A 24,169-nucleotide genomic window follows, 5' to 3' on the forward strand; every position below is an offset into this window, starting at 1 on the left:
TCATCACTAGATCCAGCACCCCATTATCTCTACTCCTCTCATCACTAGATCTAGCACCCCATTATCTCTACTCCCGTCATCACTAGATCCAGCACCCCATTATCTCTACTCCCATCATCACTAGATCCAGCACCCCATTATCTCTACTCCCATCATCAATAGATCCAGCACCCCGTTATCTCTACTCCCCTCATCACTAGATCCAGCACCCCATTATCTCTACTCCCGTCATCACTAGATCCAGCACCCCATTATCTCTACTCCCGTCATCACTAGATCCAGCACCCCGTTATCTCTACTCCCGTCATCACTAGATCTAGCACCCCATTATCTCTACTCCTGTCATCACTAGATCCAGCACCCCATTATCTCTACTCCCGTCATCACTAGATCCAGCACCCCATTATCTCTACTCCCGTCATCACTAGATCCAGCACCCCATTATCTCTACTCCCGTCATCACTAGATCCAGCACCCCATTATCTCTACTCCTCTCATCACTAGATCTAGCACCCCATTATCTCTACTCCCGTCATCACTAGATCCAGCACCCCATTATCTCTACTCCTATCATCACTAGATCTAGCACCCCATTATCTCTACTCCCATCATCACTAGATCCAGCACCACATTATCTCTACTCCCGTCATCACTAGATCCAGCACCCCATTATCTCTACTCCCGTCATCATTAGATCTAGCACCCCATTATCTCTACTCCCGTCATCACTAGATCTAGCACCCCATTATCTCTACTCCTGTCATCACTAGACCCAGCACCCCATTATCTCTACTCCCGTCATCACTAGATCTAGCACCCCATTATCTCTACTCCCGTCATCACTAGATCTAGCACCCCATTATCTCTACTCCTGTCATCACTAGATCCAGCACTCAATCATCTCCAGGACCTGCCCTATCAGCACTAATCCAGCACTCCATCATCTCCAGGACCTGCCCTATCAGTACTAGACTTAGCCTAACTTGCATTGATTCTCAGACCTGGGATAAAAAGAAGATGAACGTGTCCAGGGCTCCGTACTGAGTGTCTGCCTCCTCCGAGTGGTGAGTACAAATACCCCCAAATAACTAGACATGTAGATAGATAGATATGGGATAGATAGATATGGGATAGATAGATAGATAGATATGGGATAGATAGATAGATATGGGATAGATAGATAGATGGATAGATAGATATGAGATAGATAGATATGAGATAGATAGATATGGGATAGATAGATAGATAGATAGATATGAGATAGATAGATAGATAGATAGATAGATATGAGATAGATAGATATGAGATAGATAGATATGGGATAGATAGATAGATAGATAGATAGATAGATATGGGATAGATAGATAGATATGAGATAGATAGATATGTATGTTAGATGTGTATTATGCTGTATATATGTATATTGTCTGCCTGGTGCAGGGATGTATACAGGTGTATGTATGTGTGTATATGTATGTATATATATATATATATATATATATATATATATAGCATCTCAGGTGAGGGCAGGTATACAGGTATATGATGCTGATCCTGCTCCCACTCTATAGACCATTGCTTTCTAACCAGGGGGTCTCCATCTGTGGCAAAACTACAACTCCCAGCATGCTGGAGGCCCCTGGTTGGGACGCAGACTGTCAGCTCTGGGGTCCATTTAATCTCTGATCTCCAGTGACTGCAGCCCCCGAGTCACTATATATATATATATATATATATATATATATATATATATATATATACAGCCTGTACGCGTTCCTATGTGTCCTCCCTCTATTGTGTTATATCAGGTCTCCCCCCCGCAGTGTATAATACACCCCACTATTTATGGAGAGAGGACAGAGCGATGTTCTGCAGATATAAAGAGGTCAGTGGTGTTATAATCTGCAGGATATATCACTATGTATCAGGAGGTAGGGAGGACAGAGCGATGTTCTGCAGATCTGTAGAGAGGTCAGAGGTGTAATAGTCTGCAGGATATATCACTATGTATCAGGAGGTAGAGAGGACAGAGCGATGTTCTGCAGATATAAAGAGGTCAGTGGTGTAATAATCTGCAGGATATATCACTATGTATCAGGAGGTAGGGAGGACAGAGCGATGTTCTGCAGATCTGTAGAGAGGTCAGAGGTGTAATAATCTGCAGGATATATCACTATGTATCAGGAGGTAGAGAGGACAGAGCGATGTTCTGCAGATCTGTAGAGAGGTCAGTGGTGTTATAATCTGCAGGATATATCACTATGTATCAGGAGGTAGGGAGGACAGAGCGATGTTCTGCAGATCTGTAGAGAGGTCAGAGGTGTAATAATCTGCAGGATATATCACTATGTATCAGGAGGTAGAGAGGACAGAGCGATGTTCTGCAGATCTGTAGAGAGGTCAGAGGTGTAATAGTCTGCAGGATATATCACTATGTATCAGGAGGTAGAGAGGACAGAGCGATGTTCTGCAGATATAAAGAGGTCAGTGGTGTAATAATCTGCAGGATATATCACTATGTATCAGGAGGTAGAGAGGACAGAGCGATGTTCTGCAGATCTGTAGAGAGGTCAATGGTGTAATAATCTGCAGGATATATCACTATGTATCAGGAGGTAGAGTGGACCGAGCGATGTTCTGCAGATCTGTAGAGAGGTCAGAGGTGTAATAATCTGCAGGATATATCACTGTGTATTTCAGTAGAGATGGAGCAATGCTCTGCAGACGCTGTTGCTGATTCTGCACATGGCGGTAGTTGGAGCATATGACACTGAATTTACGAAACAATTCATTCCATTAATTGTCGCTATGAGGCGGATTATTCACAGTCAGAGACCTCATTAGTGAATGTTCTGTATGGGGGGGGTCAGGTGATCAGGGGGTCCGGTGCATATTGTCACTCAGCTTTCCACAGATCCTGAAGATACTTGTGGAAGTGGAAAGACGATCATTTCACCATAGATGAGCAGTGACAGGTGAGGAGTGAGAAGGAGAATCAGAAGAGGACAAGTGATGCTACGACCTGTATGCACGCTCACCATACACCACCATGACCTGTATGCACGCTCACCACACCGCCATGACCTGTATGCACGCTCACCATACACCGCCATGACCTGTATGCACGCTCACCATACACCAGCATGACCTGTATGCACGCTCACCATACACCACCATGACCTGTATGCACGCTCACCACACCGCCATGACCTGTATGCACGCTCAACATACACCGCCATGACCTGTATGCACGCTCACCAGACACCGCCATGACCTGTATGCACGCTCACCACACACCGCCATGACCTGTATGCACGCTCACCACACACCGCCATGACCTGTATGCACGCTCACCACACACCGCCATGACCTGTATGCACGCTCACCACACACTGCCATTACCTGTATGCACGCTCACCACACACTGCCATGACCTGTATGCACGCTCACCAGGATGATGATGATTTCTGTCCCGGTGGATGATGATGGTACTCCTGTCCTATAGGAGGAGGATGATGATAATGATTTCTTTCCTGGTGGAGAAGGATGATTTATGTCCTGTAGGAGAAGGAGGATGATTTCTGTCCCTGTGGATGATGATGGTCCTCCCTGTCCTATAGGAGGATGATGATTTCTGTCCCTGTGGATGATGATGGTACTCCCTGTCCTGTAGGAGGAGAATGATGATGATTCCTGTCCCTGTTGATGATGATCATGGTATTCCCTATCCTGTAGGAGGAGGAGGATTTCTGTCCAGTAGGAGGAGGATGATTTCTGTCCCTGTGGATGATGATGGTACTCCCTGTCCTGTAGAAGGATGATGATGATGGTACTCCCTGTCCTGTAGGAGGATGATGATTTCTGTCCCTGTGGATGATGATGATTTCTGACCTGGAGGAGGAGGAGGAGGAGGATCTCTGTCCCTGTGGATGATGATTTCTGTCCTGTAGGAGGAGGAGGATGATGATGATTTCTGTCCCTGTGGATGATGATGATGATGATGATTTCTGTCCTGTAGGTGGAGGAGGATGATCTCTGTCCCTGTGGATGATGGTACTCCCTGTCCTGTAGGAGGAGGATGATTTCTGTCCCTGTGGATGATGGTACTCCCTGTCCTGTAGGAGGATGATGATTTCTATCCCTGTGGATGATGGTACTCCCTGTCCTGTAGGAGGATGATGATTTATATCCCTGTGGATGATGGTACTCCCTGTATTATAGGAGGAGGATGATGATTTCTGTCCCGGTGGATGATGATTTCGGTCCTGTAGGAGGAAGACAATGATGATTTCTGTCCCGTAGGAGAAGGAGGATGATTTCTGTCCTGTAGGAGGAGGATGATGATGATGATTTCCGTCCTGTAGGAGAAGGATGATGATGATTTCTGTCCTGTAGGAGGAGAAGAAGGATGATGATGATTTCTGTCCTGTAGGAGGAGGATGATGATTTCTGTCCCTGTGGATGATGATGGTATTCCCTGTCCTTTAGGAGGAGGAGGATGATTTATGTCCTATAGGAGTAGGATGATTTCTGTCCTGGAGGAGGATGATGATGATTTCTGTCCCTGTGGATGATGATTTCTGTCCTGGAGGAGGAGGATGATGATGATGATTTATGTCCCTGTGGATGATGATGGTATTTCCTATCCTATAGGAGGAGGCGGATAATGATTTCTGTCCTGTAGGAGGAGGAGGATTATTTCTGTCCCTGTGGATGATTTCTGTCCTGTAGGAGGAGGATGATTATTTCTGTCCTTGTGGATGATGATGGTACTCCCTGTCCTGTAGGAGGATGATGATTTCTGTCCCCATGGATGATGATGGTACTCCCTGTCCTGTAGGAGGAGGATGATTATTTCTGTCCCTGTGAATGGTGGTACTCCCTGTCCTGTAGGAGGAGGAGGATTTCTGCCCCTGTGGATGATGATGATGATGATTTCTGACCTGTAGGTGGAGGACGATCTCTGTCCCTGTGGATGATGATTTCTGTCCTGTAGGAGGATGATGATGATTTCTGTCCCTGTGGATGATGGTACTCCCTGTCCTGTAGGAGGAGGATTTCTGTCCCCATGGATGATGGTACTCCCTATGCTGTAGGAGGATGATGATAATGATTTCTGTCCCTGTGGATAATGATGATTTCTGTCCTGGAGGAGGAGGAGGAGGATTTCTGTCCCTGTGGATGATGATGGTATTCCCTATCTTATAGGAGGAGGCGGATGATGATTTATGTCCCTGTGGATGATGATTTCTGTCCCTGTGGATAATGATGATTTCTGTCCTGGAGGAGGAGGAGGAGGATTTCTGTCCCTGTGGATGATGATGGTATTCCCTATCTTATAGGAGGAGGCGGATGATGATTTATGTCCCTGTGGATGATGATTTCTGTCCCTGTGGATGATGATGGTACTCCCTGTCCTGTAGGAGGAGGATGATTTCTGTCCTGTAGGAGGAGGATGATTTCTGTCCCTGTGGATGATGATTTCTGTCCTGTAGGAGGATGATGATCTCTGTCCCTGTGGATGATGAAGATTTCTGTCCTGTAGGAGGATGATTATTTTTGTCCCTGTGGATGATGGTACTCTCTGTCCTGTGGGAGGAGGAGGAGTATGATTTCTGTCCCTGTGGATGATGATACTCCCTGTCCTGTAGGAGGAGGATGATGATTTCTGTCCCTGTGGATGATGGTGCTCCCTGTCCTGTAGGAGGAGGATGATGATTTCTGTCCCTGTGGATGATGGTGCTCCCTGTCCTGTAGGAGGAGGAGGATGATGATTATTTCTGTCCCTGTGGCTGATGATGGTGCTCCCTGTCCTGTAGGAGGAGGAGGATGATGATTATTTCTGTCCCTGTGGCTGATGATGGTGCTCCCTGTCCTGTAGGAGGATGATTATTTTTGTCCCTGTGGATGATGGTACTCCCTGTCCTGTAGGAGGATGATTTTGGTCCCTGTGGCTGATGATGGTGCTCCCTGTCCTGTAGGAGGAGGAGGATGATGATGATGATGATTTCTGTCCTGTAGGAGGATGATTATTTCTGTCCCTGTGGCTGATGATGGTGCTCCCTGTCGTGTAGGAGGAGGATGATGATTTCTGTCCCTGTGGATGATGGTGCTCCCTGTCCTGTAGGAGGAGGATGATGATTTCTGTCCCTGTGGATGATGGTGCTCCCTGTCCTGTAGGAGGAGGATGATGATGATGATGATTTCTGTCCTGTAGGAGGATGATGATCTCTGTCCCTGTGGATGATGGTACTCCCTGTCCTGTAGGAGGATGATGATTTTTGTCCCTGTGGATGATGGTACTCCCTGTCCTGTAGGAGGATGATGATTTCTGTCCCTGTGGATGATGGTACTCCCTGTCCTGTAGGAGGAGGATGATGATGATGATGATTTCTGTCCTGTAGGAGGATGATGATCTCTGTCCCTGTGGATGATGGTACTCCCTGTCCTGTGGGAGGAGGAGGAGTATGATTTCGGTCCCTGTGGCTGATGATGGTACTCCCTGTCCTGTAGGAGGAGGATGATGATTTCTGTCCCTGTGGATGATGGTACTCCCTGTCCTGTAGGAGGATGATGATTTCTGTCCCTGTGGATGATGGTACTCCCTGTCCTGTAGGAGGATGATGATTTCTGTCCCTGTGGATGATGGTACTCCCTGTCCTGTAGGAGGAGGATGATGATGATGATGATTTCTGTCCTGTAGGAGGATGATGATCTCTGTCCCTGTGGATGATGGTACTCCCTGTCCTGTGGGAGGAGGAGGAGTATGATTTCGGTCCCTGTGGCTGATGATGGTACTCCCTGTCCTGTAGGAGGAGGATGATGATTTCTGTCCCTGTGGATGATGGTGCTCCCTGTCCTGTAGGAGGAGGAGGAGGATGATGATGATGATTTCTGTCCTGTAGGAGGATGATGATTTTGGTCCCTGTGGCTGATGATGGTGCTCCCTGTCCTGTAGGAGGAGGATGATGATTTCGGTCCCTGTGGCTGATGATGGTGCTCCCTGTCCTATAGGTGGAGGATGATGATGGTTTGTCGCTGTCAGTCGTGGCTCCAGCTGTAGACGTGGCACTTGTTGTCGCCCCAGGGACACTCCAGCTGCAGATGCCAGTGATGCGGCACTTACATAACATGTGCTGGTGCTGCAGCTGCTGCTCCTCGTGTGTGACGGGCAGGTGACCTCCTTGCGAGGACGCAGCCGCCGCCGTGTGACAGGAATATACAGCCTCCTCCCCCGTCTGTAATCCCTCAGCCCCGGGGGACGGTTCTGGGGTCTTCTCGGTGGGCTCATCTATCGCACCCTCAGCTACTAAGACCCCGATATGAGACGTACAGCGGATCCAGACCGCAGTCACCATTACGTTTACTGCGCAAAAACTAAACCGCCCCCCAGGGTCTCGTGTTGTTGTTTGTTTATATATGAGCCCCAGCGCGGGGGACGGGAGATCCCTGTACGTCCTGACGGAGCCGCCGCATCTAACACTAAACAGATGGAGGGAGTCGGGCCCCCGGGAGCCCGGCCATGAACTGCGCAAATTGTGTTTGTTTTCCAGTCTGGATCTCCGGCATTTGGCAGATCCTGTGAATAAATGACGACGGATTTAGTGCGTCCCCCCCCCCCCCCCCCCCCGGCTGTACCGACGTGGTACGCGACTGTCGCCCCTCCAGTGTAACCTGTAGCTCCAGGACCCCAATGCAAAATCTGTAACAGGGGCCCCTATGTGCCCCATTATCCTGATGTATTGTAGTTGAGCGGCTGCAGCATAAAGAATAGGGACCAGGGGCCCGGACACAACTGCGACCACTGTGGCCCCTGTTATTTATTAGCCCGAAAGTAGAGTGAAGGGGAGCAGTCGCCATGATGCCCCTCCCCCACCATGTTGTCAATGGCTCCTGAGATGATGAGAGTTGTGCTCCTAAGAGCTTACAATCAGAAATTCACCCAAGGCCTGCAGGACGCTCAGACAGGTTGGCAGCCATGACGGGCACTGCCAGTCTCCAATGTGGAGGCGGAGGGTTAATGCTGCAGAGCGGCAGATGTTGTTTACTTTACATTAAGGTGAGCGCCACGCGGTGAGTGCGGCTTTTATTGCCGGTGCACAGGGAAGGCGCCAGCTGTGCCCAATGTGTTCTAGGCTGAGCAGATGACTGTGCCTGGGCAGTGCCAACATCTTCACGTACATAATAGAAACTTGTGCCGACTATATAAAGGCCTAGGGCATGTCCACGCGGGCATTAACTGCGCTGTTTACTCACAGTACCCCACGCTGTGGACCCACGTGACACCCTTATTAGCTGCTGACTACTACAGAGGAAATTCTTTTATTTGTGGAACACAGAGCTCTCTCCTGACATCACGAGCACAGTGCTCTCTGCTGACATCTCTGTCCATTTTAAGAACTGTCCAGAGTATGGGAAAATCCCCATAGCAAACATATGCTGCTCTGGACAGTTCCTAAAATGGACAGTGATGTCAGCAGGGAGCACTGTGCTTGTGATGTCAGCAGAGAGCTCTGTGTTCCAAAAAGAGAAGTATTTCCTCTGTAGTATTCAGCAGCTAATAAGTACTGGAAGGATTAAGATTTTTTAATAGAAGTAATTTACAAGTCTGTGTAACTTTCTGGCACCAGTTGATTTAAAAAAAATTGTTTTCCACGGGAGTACCCCTTTAAGGGCTCTGTCTGTGGTGCTGAACCCACAATGGGTCATGACATGGATCTGCCATTAGAGGCCGCCACACATCACAGTCTGCGTTACGTTACAGGGATATCTGAGGGACTTGTTCACACTTAGTAATTTCAGACGGAATCCGTGCCAAACTGTGGATCTCCAGATGATGCAAAACTACAACTCCCAGCATGCCCGGACAGCCAACGGCTGTCCGAGCATGCTGGGAGTTGTTGTTTTGCAACAGCCAGAGGCACCCTGGTTGGGAAACACTGCCCTAGGGTAATGTTCACACATCTATTGTTCTCTGTTACCAGCCATGGCAGGAAGGTAAAGGCACACTATAGCCAACAGCTGTCCGGGCATGCTGGGAGTTGTAGTTTTGCAACAGCGGGAGGGAAGCTGGCTGGGAAAGGGGGATACAATCTAGTGTTCTAAAACCGACCATTCTGGAGATGCTCTGACCCAGCCTACACAGGACAGCTCCCTGTTATTAGCCACGTCAGACAGGTACAGGCGACCATACTGGAGATGCTCTGACCCAGTCTACACAGCACAGCTCCATTTGTATTTCTCCCTGTTATCAGCCATATCAGGAGAAGACAGTGTTTCCTAACCAGGGAGCCTCCAGCTGTTTGAAAACTACAACTCCCAGCATGCCCTTCGGTATGGAGCAAGAGCGATACGTAATCGGCGCTTAGGTCTGCAACAATTTGCGCAATCCCATCAACAAGCGGGAGACCGAATATGGCGTAATCTATTTCCTTGTTGGAAGTTCCGTTGCGTGAACTAAGCAGCGCCAAACATATCGAAACCAATGGGCGTGTGGTGCTAGTCAGAATACGCGCAGATTTTTCTTAGTGTGAACAAGGCCTTATTCTGCTCCACATCTGCTTTGACGCGGTACGGACGAGGATTTGGCGAGGTTTTTCCTCGATTATTTCTCAGGAAATTCTACAACTAGCGACGGCCGCCATTACGTTTTTTTCAGTAGAACATGGACAACGCAGTCCAGAGCCGGGATTGTGCCTATAAATAAGATGAATGCATAATATAATCCGGCGATTATCACCAGCGACAATGCCACGTCTGTCACATGTGTAAGCTCCGCCCCCTGCGCTGTCTTCCCTACAAGGATGTGGGCATCGCGGGTCTGTCCGCAGTGAGAGGCGCTTGTGAGCTGACAATGGGGTCATTCACTCGCCCGTCTCTCCCCCTCACCGAAAGCCAGTGACACAGAGCGACTTTAGTGATATCAAATTCCTAAACGGCGTTCACACTGCCCCCCCCCCCCCAACTCCCTGCGCGGTCACATGACCATCTGTTTATACGTTATTATCGAAAAGAAGGGGTTAATGATGCCCAGTAAATACTACAATACGAATCTATTGTTCTCTGTTGTCAGACGTGTGGAGACTGACTATAGGGCGAGGCAGTGTTTTCCACCCAGTGTGCCTCCAGCTGTTGCAAAACTACAACTCCCAGCATGCCCGGACAGCCAACGGCTGTCCGGGCATGCTGGGAGTTGTTGTTTTGCAACAGCTGGAGGCACACTGGGGTACGGGGATACAATCTATTGTTCTCACAAGATCAACCATTCTGGAGATGTTCTGACCCAGTCTACACAGCACAGTTGCCCGTTCCTATATACTTCTCACTGTTATCAGCCATGTCTTCAGGCATGCTGGGAGTTGTAGTTATCCAACAGCTGGAGCCACAGTGATTGGGAAAAACTAGGGTAAGGGGATACAATCTATTGTTCTCACAAGATCAACCATTTTGGAGATGCTCTGACCCAGTCTACACGGCACAGTTCATTGTCCCTATATAACTCTTCCTGTTATCAGCCATGTTTCTGGACATGCTGATAGTTGTAGTTTTGCAACAGCTGGAGGCACACTGGGAAAAACTAGGGTAAGGGGATACAATCTATTGTTCTCACAAGATCAACCATTCTGCAGATGCTCTGACCCAGTCTACACAGCACAGTTCCCTGTCCCTATATATTTCTGCCTGTTATCAGCCATGTCTCCGGGCATGCTGGGAGTTGTAGTTTTGCAACAGCTGGAGCCACACTGGTTGGACAGACACAATCTATTGTTACCACAAGATCAGCTATCCTGGAGATGCTCTGACCCAGTCTACACAGCACAGCTTGACCCTGGTCGTTCAGATCCTTACACACAGTCATTGATATACCCCACCACTGGGTGGCGCCATTGTCACTGGAAACTCCATGTTACTGTGTGTGTGAGGGACCTTCGGCTCTGCTCATCCTGAATACAATGCTAGAGCTGCAGTGTAGACCGACAGGCTGGCGGAGCAGGAGCGGGGGGGGGGGGGGGTGGGATATTTAGGTACATACTGTCAGCGCTGGATAGATGGACTACATGTCCCAGGTTGCTCTGCAAATAATGTCATTATAAATCCGGGGAGCAACTCTGATCCCCCCCCCCCCCCCACACAGGACAGAGAAGGGGGGGGGGGGGGGGGGAGACCGAGCTGTGAGGGACGAGGACACAGAGACCTCAGTCACTGCACAGCCGCCCCGCGGACCACCATGAACCACAGGAAGAGAAGCTTCACATTTGGGGGCTACACAGGGTAAGTGCTGCGGAGACCCCCGACCACAGCGGAGAGCGTTAACTCTTCACTGACCACAAGAGCAGCCCCAGGGATAAATCCTGCAGATTATTACACTTCTGACCTCTCTACAGTCCTGCAGAACATCGCTCTGTCCTCTCTACCTCCTGATACATAGTGATCTATCCTGCAGATTATTACACCTCTGACCACTCTACAGATCTGCAGAACATCGCTCTGTCCTCTCTACCTCCTGATACATAGTGATATATCCTGCAGATTATTACACCTCTGACCTCTCTACATATCTGCAGAACATCGCTTTGCCCTCTCTACCTCCTGATACATAGTGATATATCCTGCAGATTATTACACCTCGGATCTCTCTACAGATCTGCAGAACATCGCTCTGTCCTCTCTACCTCCTGATACATAGTGATATATCCTGCAGATTATTACTAATCTGACCTCTCTACAGATCTGCAGAACATCGCTCTGTCCTCTCTACCTCCTGATACATAGTGATATATCCTGCAGATTATTACTAATCTGACCTCTCTACAGATCTGCAGAACATCGCTCTGTCCTCTCTACCTCCTATTATACATAGTGATATATCCTGCAGATTATTACACCTCTGACCCCTCTCTGCAGAACATTGCTCTGTCCTCTCTACCTCCTGATACATAGTGATATATCCTGCAGATTATTACACCTCTGACCTCTCTACAGATCTGCAGAACATCGCTTTGTCCTCTCTACCTCCTGATACATAGTGATATATCCTGCAGATTATTACACCACTGACCTCTCTACAGATCTGCAGAACATCGCTCTGTCCTCTCTACCTCCTGATACATAGTGATATATCCTGCAGATCATTACACCACTGACCTCTCTACAGATCTGCAGAACATCGCTCTGCCCTCTCTACCTCCTGATACATAGTGATCTATCCTGCAGATTATTACACCTCTCTACAGATCTGCAGAACATCGCTCTGCCCTCTCTACCTCCTGATACACAGTGATCTATCCTGCAGATTATTACACCTCTGACCTCTCTACAGATCTGCAGAACATCGCTCTGTCCTCTCTACCTACTGATACATAGTGATATATCCTGCAGATTATTACACCACTGACCTCTCTACAGATCTGCAGAACATCGCTCTGTCCTCTCTACCTCCTGATACATAGTGATATATCCTGCAGATTATTACACCCCTGACCTCTTTACAGATCTGCAGAACATCGCTCTGTCCTCTCTACCTCCTGATACATAGTGATATATCCTGCAGATTATTACACCACTGACCTCTACAGATCTGCAGAACATCGCTCTGTCCTCTCTACCTCCTGATACATAGTGATATATCCTGCAGATTATTACACCATTGACCTCTCTACAGATCTGCAGAACATCGCTCTGTCCTCTCTACCTCCTGATACATAGTGATATATCCTGCAGATCATTACACCTCTGACCTCTCTACAGATCTGCAGAACATCGCTCTGTCCTCTCTACCTCCTGATACATAATGATATATCCTGCAGATTATTACTCCACTGACCTCTCTACAGATCTGCAGAACATCGCTCTGTCCTCTCTACCTCCTGATACATAGTGATATATCCTGCAGATCATTACACCTCTGACCTCTCTACAGATCTGCAGAACATCGCTCTGTCCTCTCTACCTCCTGATACATAGTGATATATCCTGCAGATCATTACACCTCTGACCTCTCTACAGATCTGCAGAACATCGCTCTGTCCTCTCTACCTCCTGATACATAGTGATATATCCTGCAGATTATTACACCTCTGACCTCTCTCTGCAGAACATCGCTCTGTCTATGTAATTTCTGTGACATCGCCTTGAACATATTGGGGGAGATCTATCAAACCTTGAGCAGTCGCCCATAGCAACCAATCAGATTCCTGCTTTTATTATTCAGAGGCCAATTTTAAAAATGAAATCTGATTGGTTGCTATGGGCGACTGCACAAGGTTTGGTAAATCTCCTTGATGTTCTCCTGGGAAGTTTCAGGAAACGTCTTGCAGACTATCGCACCTGACCTCGCTCTTGGGTACATGGTTGTACTTTCTTTTTTGGGGGTCTTGGCGACCATTTGCAGACTATCGCACCTGACCTCGCTCTTGGGTACATGGTTGTACTTTCTTTTTTGGGGGTCTTGGCGACCATTTGCAGACTATCGCACCTGACCTCGCTCTTGATTATGTGGTTTTAGTGTAATTTCTAGGAGTTTCAGGGATCATCGTGCAGAATATTACACCCGGCATTGCCCTTTCTTATGTGGTTGGATTCTCATTTCTGGTAGTTTTGGGGACTTTTTGCAGACTATCGCATCTGACATCACTCTTGGTCGCATAGTTATCCTCACATTTATGGGTTTCAGGGATCATCTTGCAGACTATTGCACTTCATGTTGATTATGTGGTTGTAGTGTAATTTCTGGCAGTCTTAAGAATCATCTTGCAGACTATTACACCCATCGTCATTCTTGGTTTCATGGTTGTACTCATTTCTAGGAGTCTTAGGGACTGTTTGCAGACTATTACACCTGGCATCACTCTTACTTATGTTTTTTGTTTACATTTTGCAGAATTTTACAGAAAGAAACCTGACATCCCTCTTGGCTACCGTTTGCAGACTATCGCACCTGACATCGCTCTTGGGTACATGGTTGTACTCTTACTTCTACCAGTTTCAGGGATCATCTTGCAGACTATTACGTCATTATTATGGTTGTAGTGTTATTTCTGGCAGTTTTAGGGATCATCTTGCAGACTATTACACCTGACATCGCTCTACATAATGTGGTTGCAAGGTCATTTCTGAAAGTCATGGATGACATTTTGCAGACTATCACACCTGAAATTGTTCTTGGACACATATTTGTTCTCTCATTTCTTCGAGCTTCAGGGAAACATCTTGCAGACTATTACACCTGACATCGCTCTTGGTTACATATTTGTACTAATTTCTGGGAGTCTTGTGAAATGTTTTGCAGACTATTGCATCTGACAATGTTCTTGGCTACATGTTTGTACTAATGTCTGGGAGTCTTTGGGAACATCTCGCAGACTATCGCACCTGATGTTGTTGTTGGACACATAGTTGTTCTCTCATTTCTTGGAGTTTCAGGGAAACATCTTGCAGACTATCGCACCTGACATCGTTCTTGGCTACATGGTTGTACTAATATCTGGGAGTCTTTGGGAACATCTCGCAGACTATCGCACCTGACATTGTTCTTGGCTACATGGTTATACTAATATCTGGGAGTCTTGGGGAACATCTCGCAGACTATCGCACCTGACATCGCTCTTGGCTATATATTTGTACTAATATCTGGGAGTCTTTGGGAACATCTCGCAGACTATCGCACCTGACATCGTTCTTGGCTACATGGTTGTACTAATCTCTGGGAGTCTAGGGGAACATCTCGCAGACTATCGCACCTGATCTGGTTCTTGGTCTTATAGTTGTTTCTGGGGGGACTGGAGGCGCATCCTGCAGACTGTTGCACCTGACACTTGGAACGGTTAGTTCATCCACTGCCTGCCATATACAGAGGTTCTGGAGCCCTGAAAGGACAGTCACCCAGCTTTCCCAGGCTCCTAAACAGCACGCTCACCCCGTTACGCTGCGTTGAGGGTGCGGCTGCTGTAGGTTTGCTCCTCAGGGCTATAGGAAAGCTGGGTTAATACATTGATATGGCTGTAGATGAGCTCTGCCACGTTCATCATATCGATGTACCCAGCGGCGAGGGGGGTGAATATATTCATTGTCCAGATTACAGGGATTAGCAGCGAGCGGGCGTCTTATGGGCGAGCGATTCCTCCATGGATGTGGCCTGTAATGAAGAGTGCGGCGGCGGCAGACTGGGCTTATCCCCTCATATCAGGGCAGTGCTTAGGGAAAGTAGGGCACGGGCGGTGTGGGCACCAGGGGGCACCGCCGCTCCCTGACATCATTCCACCAGTGTCAGTCCTGTGCCCCGGGCGCTTCGCCTGCTTTATGCTGCGCCATTAAAAAAATCCATAGCGGGAGCCATGCCGGGCTGGCGGAGCTGCGGAGACGTGAGTCTGGGGGGCAGCGGGTGGGCACGGGCAAAAAACTTCTGGAACTTTCTACGGCTGCGTTCACATAGCGATTTTTGCATCCGGCGAGTGCATACGTATCTATCCTAGAAAAGGGTAAAGAATCGTATATAGATAGACCAGCTGTTGCAAAACTACAACTCCCAGCATGCCCGGACAGCCGTTGGCTGTCCGGGCATGCTGGGAGTTGTAGTTTTGCAACAGCTGGAGGTGCATAGTTTGGAAACCACTGGCTTGGCTGTCTGAGCATGCTGGGAGTTGTAGTTTTGCAACATGGCTGTCAGGGCATGCTGGGAGTTGTAGTTTTACAAAACCTTGGCTGTCAGGGCATGCTGGGAGTTGTAGTTTTACAAAACCTTGGCTGTCAGGGCATGCCGGGAGTTGTAGTTTTGCAACATGTTGGCTGTCTGGGCATGCTGGGAGTTGTAGTTTTGCAATATGTTGGTTGTCCAGGCATGCTGGGAGTTGTAGTATTGCAATATGTTAGTTGTCTTAGCATGCTGGGAGTTGTAGTATTGCAATATGTTGGTTGTCCAGACATGCTGGGAGTTGTAGTATTGCAATATGTTAGTTGTCTTAGCATGCTGGGTGTTGCAGTATTGCAATATGTTGGTTGTCCGGACATGCTGGGAGTTGTAGTTTTGCAACATGTTAGTTGTCTTAGCATGCTGGGAGTTGTAGTATTGCAATATGTTGGTTGTCCAGACATGCTGGGAGTTGTAGTATTGCAATATGTTAGTTGTCTTAGCATGCTGGGTGTTGCAGTATTGCAATATGTTGGTTGTCCGGACATGCTGGGAGTTATAGTTTTGCAACATGTTGGCTGTCCGGGCATGCTGGGAGTTGTAGTATTGCAATATGTTGGTTGTCTGGGCATGCTTGGAGTTGTAGTTTTACAATATGTTGGTTGTTCGGGCATGCTGGGAGTTGTAGTTTTGCAATATGTTGGCTGTCTGGGCATGCTTGGAGTTGTAGTTTTACAATATGTTGGTTGTCCGGGCATGCTGGGAGTTGTAGTTTTACAATATGTTGGCTGTCCGGACATGCTGGGAGTTGTAGTTTTGCAATATGTTGGCTGTCTGGGCATGCTTGGAGTTGTAGTTTTACAATATGTTGGTTGTCCGGGCATGCTGGGAGTTGTAGTTTTACAATATGTTGGCTGTCCGGACATGCTGGGAGTTGTAGTTTTGCAATATGTTGGCTGTCTGGGCATGCTGGAAGTTGTTGCAGTTTTGGAACATGTTAGCTGTCTGGGCATGTTGGGAGTTGTAGTCAGTGAATGGTAACATTCTTCTTTACATTCACAGGTTCTGACCTCACACTTCTCACAGCTGAGGTTCTGTCACAGTGTATCCAGTGCAGGACGAAACTCATCAGTGGCACAAATGTCTCTGCAGCCCTGATCTGTCTCCTGTTTGTTACAGTGTATCAGTGCAGGTAAAAGGTATCAGGCTGGAGTCCGGCAGTTAACCTGACACTGTAACAAACCCCCAGCTGTTATGACCTAGTGTAGACATGTTTCCATTCACTGACAGCAAGCAGAGATTAGAGAAATTGTGAGGAAGTGAAACACAATTCAGTAAAAACCTACAGGCCGGCTGCATGATTGAATTTTTTTTCTTTGGCGAGTGCGGCTCCGCCGTGCCAAATGCAATCTGGGGTAAAGTGGCGCACGCCGTCGTCAGTCAGCCCGGGCGGCGGGGACGCGGCCCGCACCGCACTCCTTGCCCGGGTGCCGGCGTGGGCACCGGTGCTATATTTACATGGGACTGCTCAGGGAGGCGAGGACCTCTAGTGTGTCAAGGCATGCTGGGAGTTGTAGTTTTGTAACAGCTGGGGAGACATTGGTTGGAAAACACAGCCCTACAGCTGTCAGGCCCTGCTGGGAGTTGTGGTTTTGCAACAGCTGGAGGCACACTGGTTGGGAAACATTGTTCTCTAGCTAAGGTCTCCAAACTGTGGACTCCAAACTATTGCGAGACTACAACTTCCAGCATGCAGGCACAGCCTCATCAATGCATTTCATTTCTGTAACTGGGTCATGTGAGCACCAGTCTGACCCACAAGAAAATCTCAGTGCTCAATGCGGTGTTTTCCAAAAAGGGTGTCTCCAGCTGTTGCAAAACTACAACTCCCAGCATGCCCGCACAGCCGTTGCATCAATGCGTTTCATTTCTGTAACTGGGTCATGTGAGCACCAGTCTGACCCACAAGAAAATCTCAGTGCTCAATGCAGTGTTTTCCAAAAAGGGTGTCTCCAGCTGTTGCAAAACTACAACTCCAAGCATGCCCGGACAGCCGTTGGCTGTCCGGTCATGCTGGGAGTTGTAGTTATGCAATAGGTGCAGAGTCTTAGGCCCGGCCCGATTCTATTAGACATGTTGCTAAACTACAACTCCCAGCAAGGGGCCAATGTGAGTGATACCAATCTCTGTACAGCGCTGCGGAATAGGTTGGTGCTATATAAAGGGATTATTACAGAATGAGCTGCGGATGCGCGGACACGGACGGCTGAGATTACGCAGGTAGAGCAGGAAGATCAGTCTCATTTTGTCGTAATCCTTAGAGGCTCAAACAATATCAGCGAAGGATTCAGCGGAGAGATCACTCATTATAGGGTCACTAATCCGCCCATCACCCATATAGATCAGTGATGTCATACAGGGGGCGGGGCTGTGATCACATGTTATTATATTACTATTATATTAGTGATGTCATACAGGGGGCGGGGCTGTGATCACATGTCATATTACTATTATATTATATCAGTGATGTCATACAGGGGGCGGGGCTGTGATCACATGTTATTATATTACTATTATATTAGTGATGTCATACAGGGGGCGGGGCTGTGATCACATGTCATTATATTACTATTATATTATATCAGTGATGTCATACAGGGGGCGGGGCTGTGATCACATGTCATTATATTACTATTATATCAGTGATGTCATACAGGGGGCGGGCTGTGATCACATGTCATTATATTACTATTATATCAGTGATGTCATACAGGGGGCGGGGCTGTGATCACATGTCATTATATTACTATTATATTATACCAGTGATGTCATACAGGGGGCGGGGCTGTGATCACATGTCATTATATTACTATTATATCAGTGATATCATACAGGGGCGGGGCTGTGATCACATGTCATTATATTACTATTATATCAGTGATGTCATACAGGGGGCGGGGCTGTGATCACATATCATTATATTACTATTATATTATATCAGTGATGACATACAGGGGGCGGGGCTGTGATCACGTGTCATTATATTATTATTATATCAGTGATGTCATACAGGGGGCGGGGCTGTGTTCACATGTCATTATATTACTATTATATTATATCAGTGATGTCATACAGGGGCGGGGCTGTGATCACATGTCATTATATTACAATTATATCAGTGATGTCATACAGGGGCGGGGCTGTGATCACATATCATTATATTACTATTATATCAGTGATGTCATACAGGGAGCGGGGCTGTGATCACATACCATTATATTACTATTATATCAGTGATGTCATACAGGGGGCGGGGCTGTGATCACTTGTCATATTACTATTATATTATATCAGTGATGTCATACAGGGGGCGGGCTGTGATCACATGTCATTATATTACTATTATATCAGTGATGTCATACAGGGGGCGGGGCTGTGATCACATGTCATTATATTACTATTATATCAGTGATGTCATACAGGGGGTGGGGCTGTGATCACATGTCATTATATTACTATTATATTATATCGGTGATGTCATACAGGGGGCGGGGCTGTGATCAGTGTCATATTATATCACCCCTACACACAGAGTATATAAAGAACTTTCCTGTTCCTGCCTCTTGTTGTGATTGGTTGAGCGTTTTCCTCTCTGGGTAGCCCCTCCCCTGAGGATCGAGCCAGATCTGGTACCATGGTTTTGGGTCACTGTGTATGTGTAGAGCCCCTTCTGGGCCCCTAGTAGGGCAGACTGTGGGTGGAGGGTTGTGTGTGTGTATATATATATATATATATATATATATATATATGTGTGTTTGGTGCTCGTTGCCCTTGTCTGATCTCTCTCCCTCCTCTTCCTCACAGGCTGGATCAGTCAGCTGTCTCCCACAGACGCCTTCGGTGAGTCACCTAATGGCTGCCGTCATTGTCATCGTTCTTTTATATTGTTATGTTAAAAAGTGAAACGTTATATAACTCAGCGTACGGAAAGTTATAATCTCCGAGCCGATCTGCGCTGTGTGTTCTATCTACATAATAATAGAGGAGCCGTTCTGTATATAAGGGGCTCACACATCCCCCACACCAACAATAGGGCCACAATGTGCAGAGATGTTGGGGTGCATGGCTGCGAGGGTCCAACACCCCCCCACCCCCATTGATCCAATTGGGGAGATTTATCAAACTGTGTGAGAGTAATAAATTGAGTGATTTTCCCACAGCGACCAATCACAGCTCAGCTAACGAGCTCTGGTAAAGTGAAAGCTGAGCTGTGATTGGTCGCTGTGGGGAAACCACTCAATTTATTCCTCTCACACAGTTTGATAAATCTGGGCCAATGATGATGGTCTGCACTGAATACACTGTAACGAACCCTCAGCTGTGAGATGTATAAGGCCGGGACCAAGTGTTGACATGTTCCCATTTACTGACAGCAAGTAGAAATATTTAAATTAGAGGAATTGAAACAGAATTCTGGATAAATCTAGAAGCGTGATCTTCCACATTGACGCAGTATTTACATGGGACTGCTCATGGGGGTGAGGACCTTTAGTGATAAGCAAAATTGTGCCCTACAACTGTCAGGGCATGCTGGGAGTTGTAGTTTTTTAAACAGCTGGCAAAAGCCTCAGGTACGAGAACACATCCCTACAGCTGTCCGGGTATGCTGGGAGTTGTAGGAGTTCATTACTGTAACTAGGTCATGTAATCACCAGTCTGACCCACAGAAAATCACAGTACTCAGTGCGGTGTTTTCCAACTAGTGTGCCTCCAGCTGTTGCCAAACTGCATCTCCCAGCATGCCCAGACAGCCGTTGCATCAATGGATTTTTATTATCACTGTAACTGGGTCACGTGATGACTAGTCTGACCCACAGGAAAATCACAATGCAGTGTTTTCCAACCATGGTGCCTCCAGCTGTTGCAGAACTACAACTCCCAGCATGGGAAACACTACATTGAGCACACTCATTTTCTGTTGACTGGTGATCACATAACCCAGTTACAGTAATAAAAGCAATGAAGCACCGGTTGTCAGAGCATGCTGGGAGTTGTAGTATTGCACATACAGACCGGCTGAAACGTGTGCACACTGGATCAGTATAGACTATATGTGCAGTACGTATCCGGAGTGCTGCAGATAAGAGGCTTAGATACCTGGCTGAGCAGACAGTATCACACATAATAGGCTCAGATGCAGCAGTACATCAGCCTGTATCACAAGTGATAGGATTAGATACAACAGCTCACCAGACAATATCACACATGATTGGTGTGTTATCTGTGGTGTTACATAGGACTGCAGGTCACATCTATACATTATCTGTACTCAGAGAGATATCACTGTGTTATCTGTGGTGTTACATAGGACTGCAGGTCACATCTATACATTATCTGTACTCAGAGAGATATCACTGTGTTATCTGTGGTGTTACATAGGACTGCAGGTCACATCTATACATTATCTGTACTCAGAGAGTTATCACTGTGTTATCTGTGGTGTTACATAGGACTGCAGGTCACATCTATACATTATCTGTACTCAGAGAGTTATCACTGTTATCTGTGGTGTTACATAGGACTGCAGGTCACATCTATACATTATCTGTACTCAGAGAGTTATCACTGTGTTATCTGTGGTGTTACATATGACTGCAGGTCACATCTATATATTATCTGTACTCAGAGAGATATCACTGTTATCTGTGGTGTTACATAGGACTGCAGGTCACATCTATACATTATCTGTACTCAGAGAGTTATCACTGTTATCTGTGGTGTTACATAGGACTGCAGGTCACATCTATACATTATCTGTACTCAGAGAGTTATCACTGTTATCTGTGGTGTTACATAGGACTGCAGGTCACATCTATACATTATCTGTACTCAGAGAGTTATCACTGTGTTATCTGTGGTGTTACATAGGACTGCAGGTCACATCTATACATTATCTGTACTCAGAGAGTTATCACTGTTATCTGTGGTGTTACATAGGACTGCAGGTCACATCTATACATTATCTGTACTCAGAGAGTTATCACTGTTATCTGTGGTGTTACATAGGACTGCAGGTCACATCTATACATTATCTGTACTCAGAGAGTTATCACTGTTATCTGTGGTGTTACATAGGACTGCAGGTCACATCTATACATTATATGTACTCAGAGAGTTATCACTGTTATCTGTGGTGTTACATAGGACTGCAGGTCACATCTATACATTATCTGTACTCAGAGAGTTATCACTGTGTTATCTGTGGTGTTACATAGGACTGCAGGTACAAATTTGGTTCCATGAGGGGTTTCTGTCTGCTACATCTGCTCTCTCTCTCCTGACACCTCCTCCCTCCTCTAGTCCCTGATAAAGCTCAGCTATATCTGTGTATATACATACTCTGACCACTAGGTGGCACAATGAGCTGGAAGTGATAATCCAGGTGGAAAACAGGGACTCAAAGGGCAACAGTAAGGACGAACATCTAGTGCAGTGTAGAGAGTATCGCAGGTTGTAGTGGAGTGTAGCATGAGTTGTCTGCCTCTTCATACTGTGCAGATTGGTATTATCTCCTGTACAGTAGACTGCCTCTCCATGCTGTACATTCCTGTATGATCTCCTGTACAGTAGACTGTCTTTCCATGCTGTACATTCCTGTATTATCTCCTGTACAGTAGACTGTCTCTCCATGCTGTACATTCCTGTATTATCTGCTGTATAGTAGACTGTCTCTCCATGCTGTACATTCCTGTATTATCTGCTGTATAGTAGACTGTCTCTCCATGCTGTACATTCCTGTATTATCTGCTGTACAGTAGACTGTCTCTCCATGCTGTACATTCCTGTATTATCTGCTGTACAGTAGACTGTCTCTCCATGCTGTACATTCCTGTATTATCACCTGTACAGTAGACTGTCTCTCCATGCTGTACATTCCTGTATTATCTGCTGTACAGTAGACTGTCTCTCCATGCTGCACATTCCTGTATTATCTGCTGTACAGTAGACTGTCTCTCCATGCTGTACATTCCTGTATGATCTGCTGTACAGTAGACTGTCTCTCCATGCTGTACATTCCTGTATTATCTGCTGTACAGGAGACTGTCTCTCCATGCTGTACATTCCTGTATTATCTGCTGTACAGTAGACTCTCTCCATACTGTACATTCTTGTATTATCTGTTGTACAGTAGACTGTCTCTCCATGCTGTACATTCCTGTATTATCCGCTGTACAGTAGACTGTCTCTCCATGCTGCACATTCCTGTATTATCTGCTGTACAGTAGACTGTCTCTCCATGCTGCACATTCCTGTATTATCTGCTGTACAGTAGACTGTCTCTCCATGCCCTGTATTATCTCCTGTACAGTAGACTGTCTCTCCATGCTGTACATTCCTGTATTATCTCCTGTACAGTAGACTGTCTCTCCATACTGTACATTCCTGTATTTGCTGTACAGTAGACTGTCTCTCCATGCTGCACATTCCTGTATTATCTGCTGTACAGTAGACTGTCTCTCCATGCTGTACATTCCTGTATTATCTTCTGTACAGTAGACTGTCTCTCCATGCTGTACATTCCTGTATTATCTCCTGTACAGTAGACTGTCTCTCCATGCTGTACACTCCTGTATTATCTGCTGTACAGTAGACTGTCTTTCCATGCTGTACATTCCTGTATTATCTGCTGTACAGTAGACTGTCTCTCCATGCTGTACACTCCTGTATTATCTGCTGTACAGTAGACTGTCTCTCCATGCTGTACATTCCTGTATTATCTGCTGTACAGTAGACTGTCTCTCCATGCTGTACATTCCTGTATTATCTGCTGTACAGTAGACTCTCTCCATACTGTACATTCCTGTATTATCTGCTGTACAGTAGACTGTCTCTCCATGCTGTACATTCCTGTATTATCTTCTGTACAGTAGACTCTCTCCATACTGTACATTCCTGTATTATCTGCTGTACAGTAGACTGTCTCTCCATGCTGTACATTCCTGTATTATCTGCTGTACAGTAGACTGTCTCTCCATGCTGTACATTCCTGTATTATCTGCTGTACAGTAGACTCTCTCCATGCTGTACATTCCTGTATTATCTTCTGTACAGTAGACTGTCTCTCCATGCTGTACATTCCTGTATTATCTTCTGTACAGTAGACTGTCTCTCCATGCTGTACATTCCTGTATTATCTGCTGTACAGAAGACTGTCTCTCCATGCTGCACATTCCTGTATTATCTGCTGTACAGTAGACTGTCTCTCCATGCCCTGTATTATCTCCTGTACAGTAGACTGTCTCTCCATGCTGTACATTCCTGTATTATCTCCTGTACAGTAGACTGTCTCTCCATACTGTACATTCCTGTATTTGCTGTACAGTAGACTGTCTCTCCATGCTGTACATTCCTGTATTATCTCCTGTACAGTAGACTGTGTCTCTCCATGCTGTACATTCCTGTATTATCTGATGTACAGTAGACTGTCTCTCCATGCTGCACATTCCTGTATTATCTGCTGTACAGTAGACTGTCTCTCCATGC

At 46.7% G+C, this 24,169-nt stretch overlaps 1 protein-coding gene across 8 annotated transcripts in view; it reads left to right on the top strand.

The window, feature by feature from the left end:
* The first annotated feature begins 735 nt into the window (after positions 1 to 735).
* RAP1GAP (RAP1 GTPase activating protein) overlaps positions 736 to 24,169 on the top strand; it is a 140,616-nt gene continuing 117,182 nt past the window's right edge. For 2 of the 8 annotated variants that reach the window (XM_056543189.1, XM_056543190.1), the window contains exons 1-2: positions 11,220 to 11,271; positions 19,490 to 19,525. In XM_056543189.1, the coding sequence (XP_056399164.1) occupies positions 11,228 to 11,271; positions 19,490 to 19,525 (80 nt within the window). In that variant the 5' untranslated portion in view covers positions 11,220 to 11,227. Of the gene's footprint in view, positions 1,065 to 11,217; positions 11,272 to 13,879; positions 13,953 to 15,262; positions 15,360 to 19,489; positions 19,526 to 24,169 lie in introns of those variants that run through there. The other 6 variants (XM_056543195.1, XM_056543194.1, XM_056543192.1 and 3 more) reach the window with 6 other exon arrangements.

This window comes from Hyla sarda, chromosome 10 (genome assembly GCF_029499605.1).
Source record: "Hyla sarda isolate aHylSar1 chromosome 10, aHylSar1.hap1, whole genome shotgun sequence".
NCBI lineage: Eukaryota > Metazoa > Chordata > Amphibia > Anura > Hylidae > Hyla > Hyla sarda.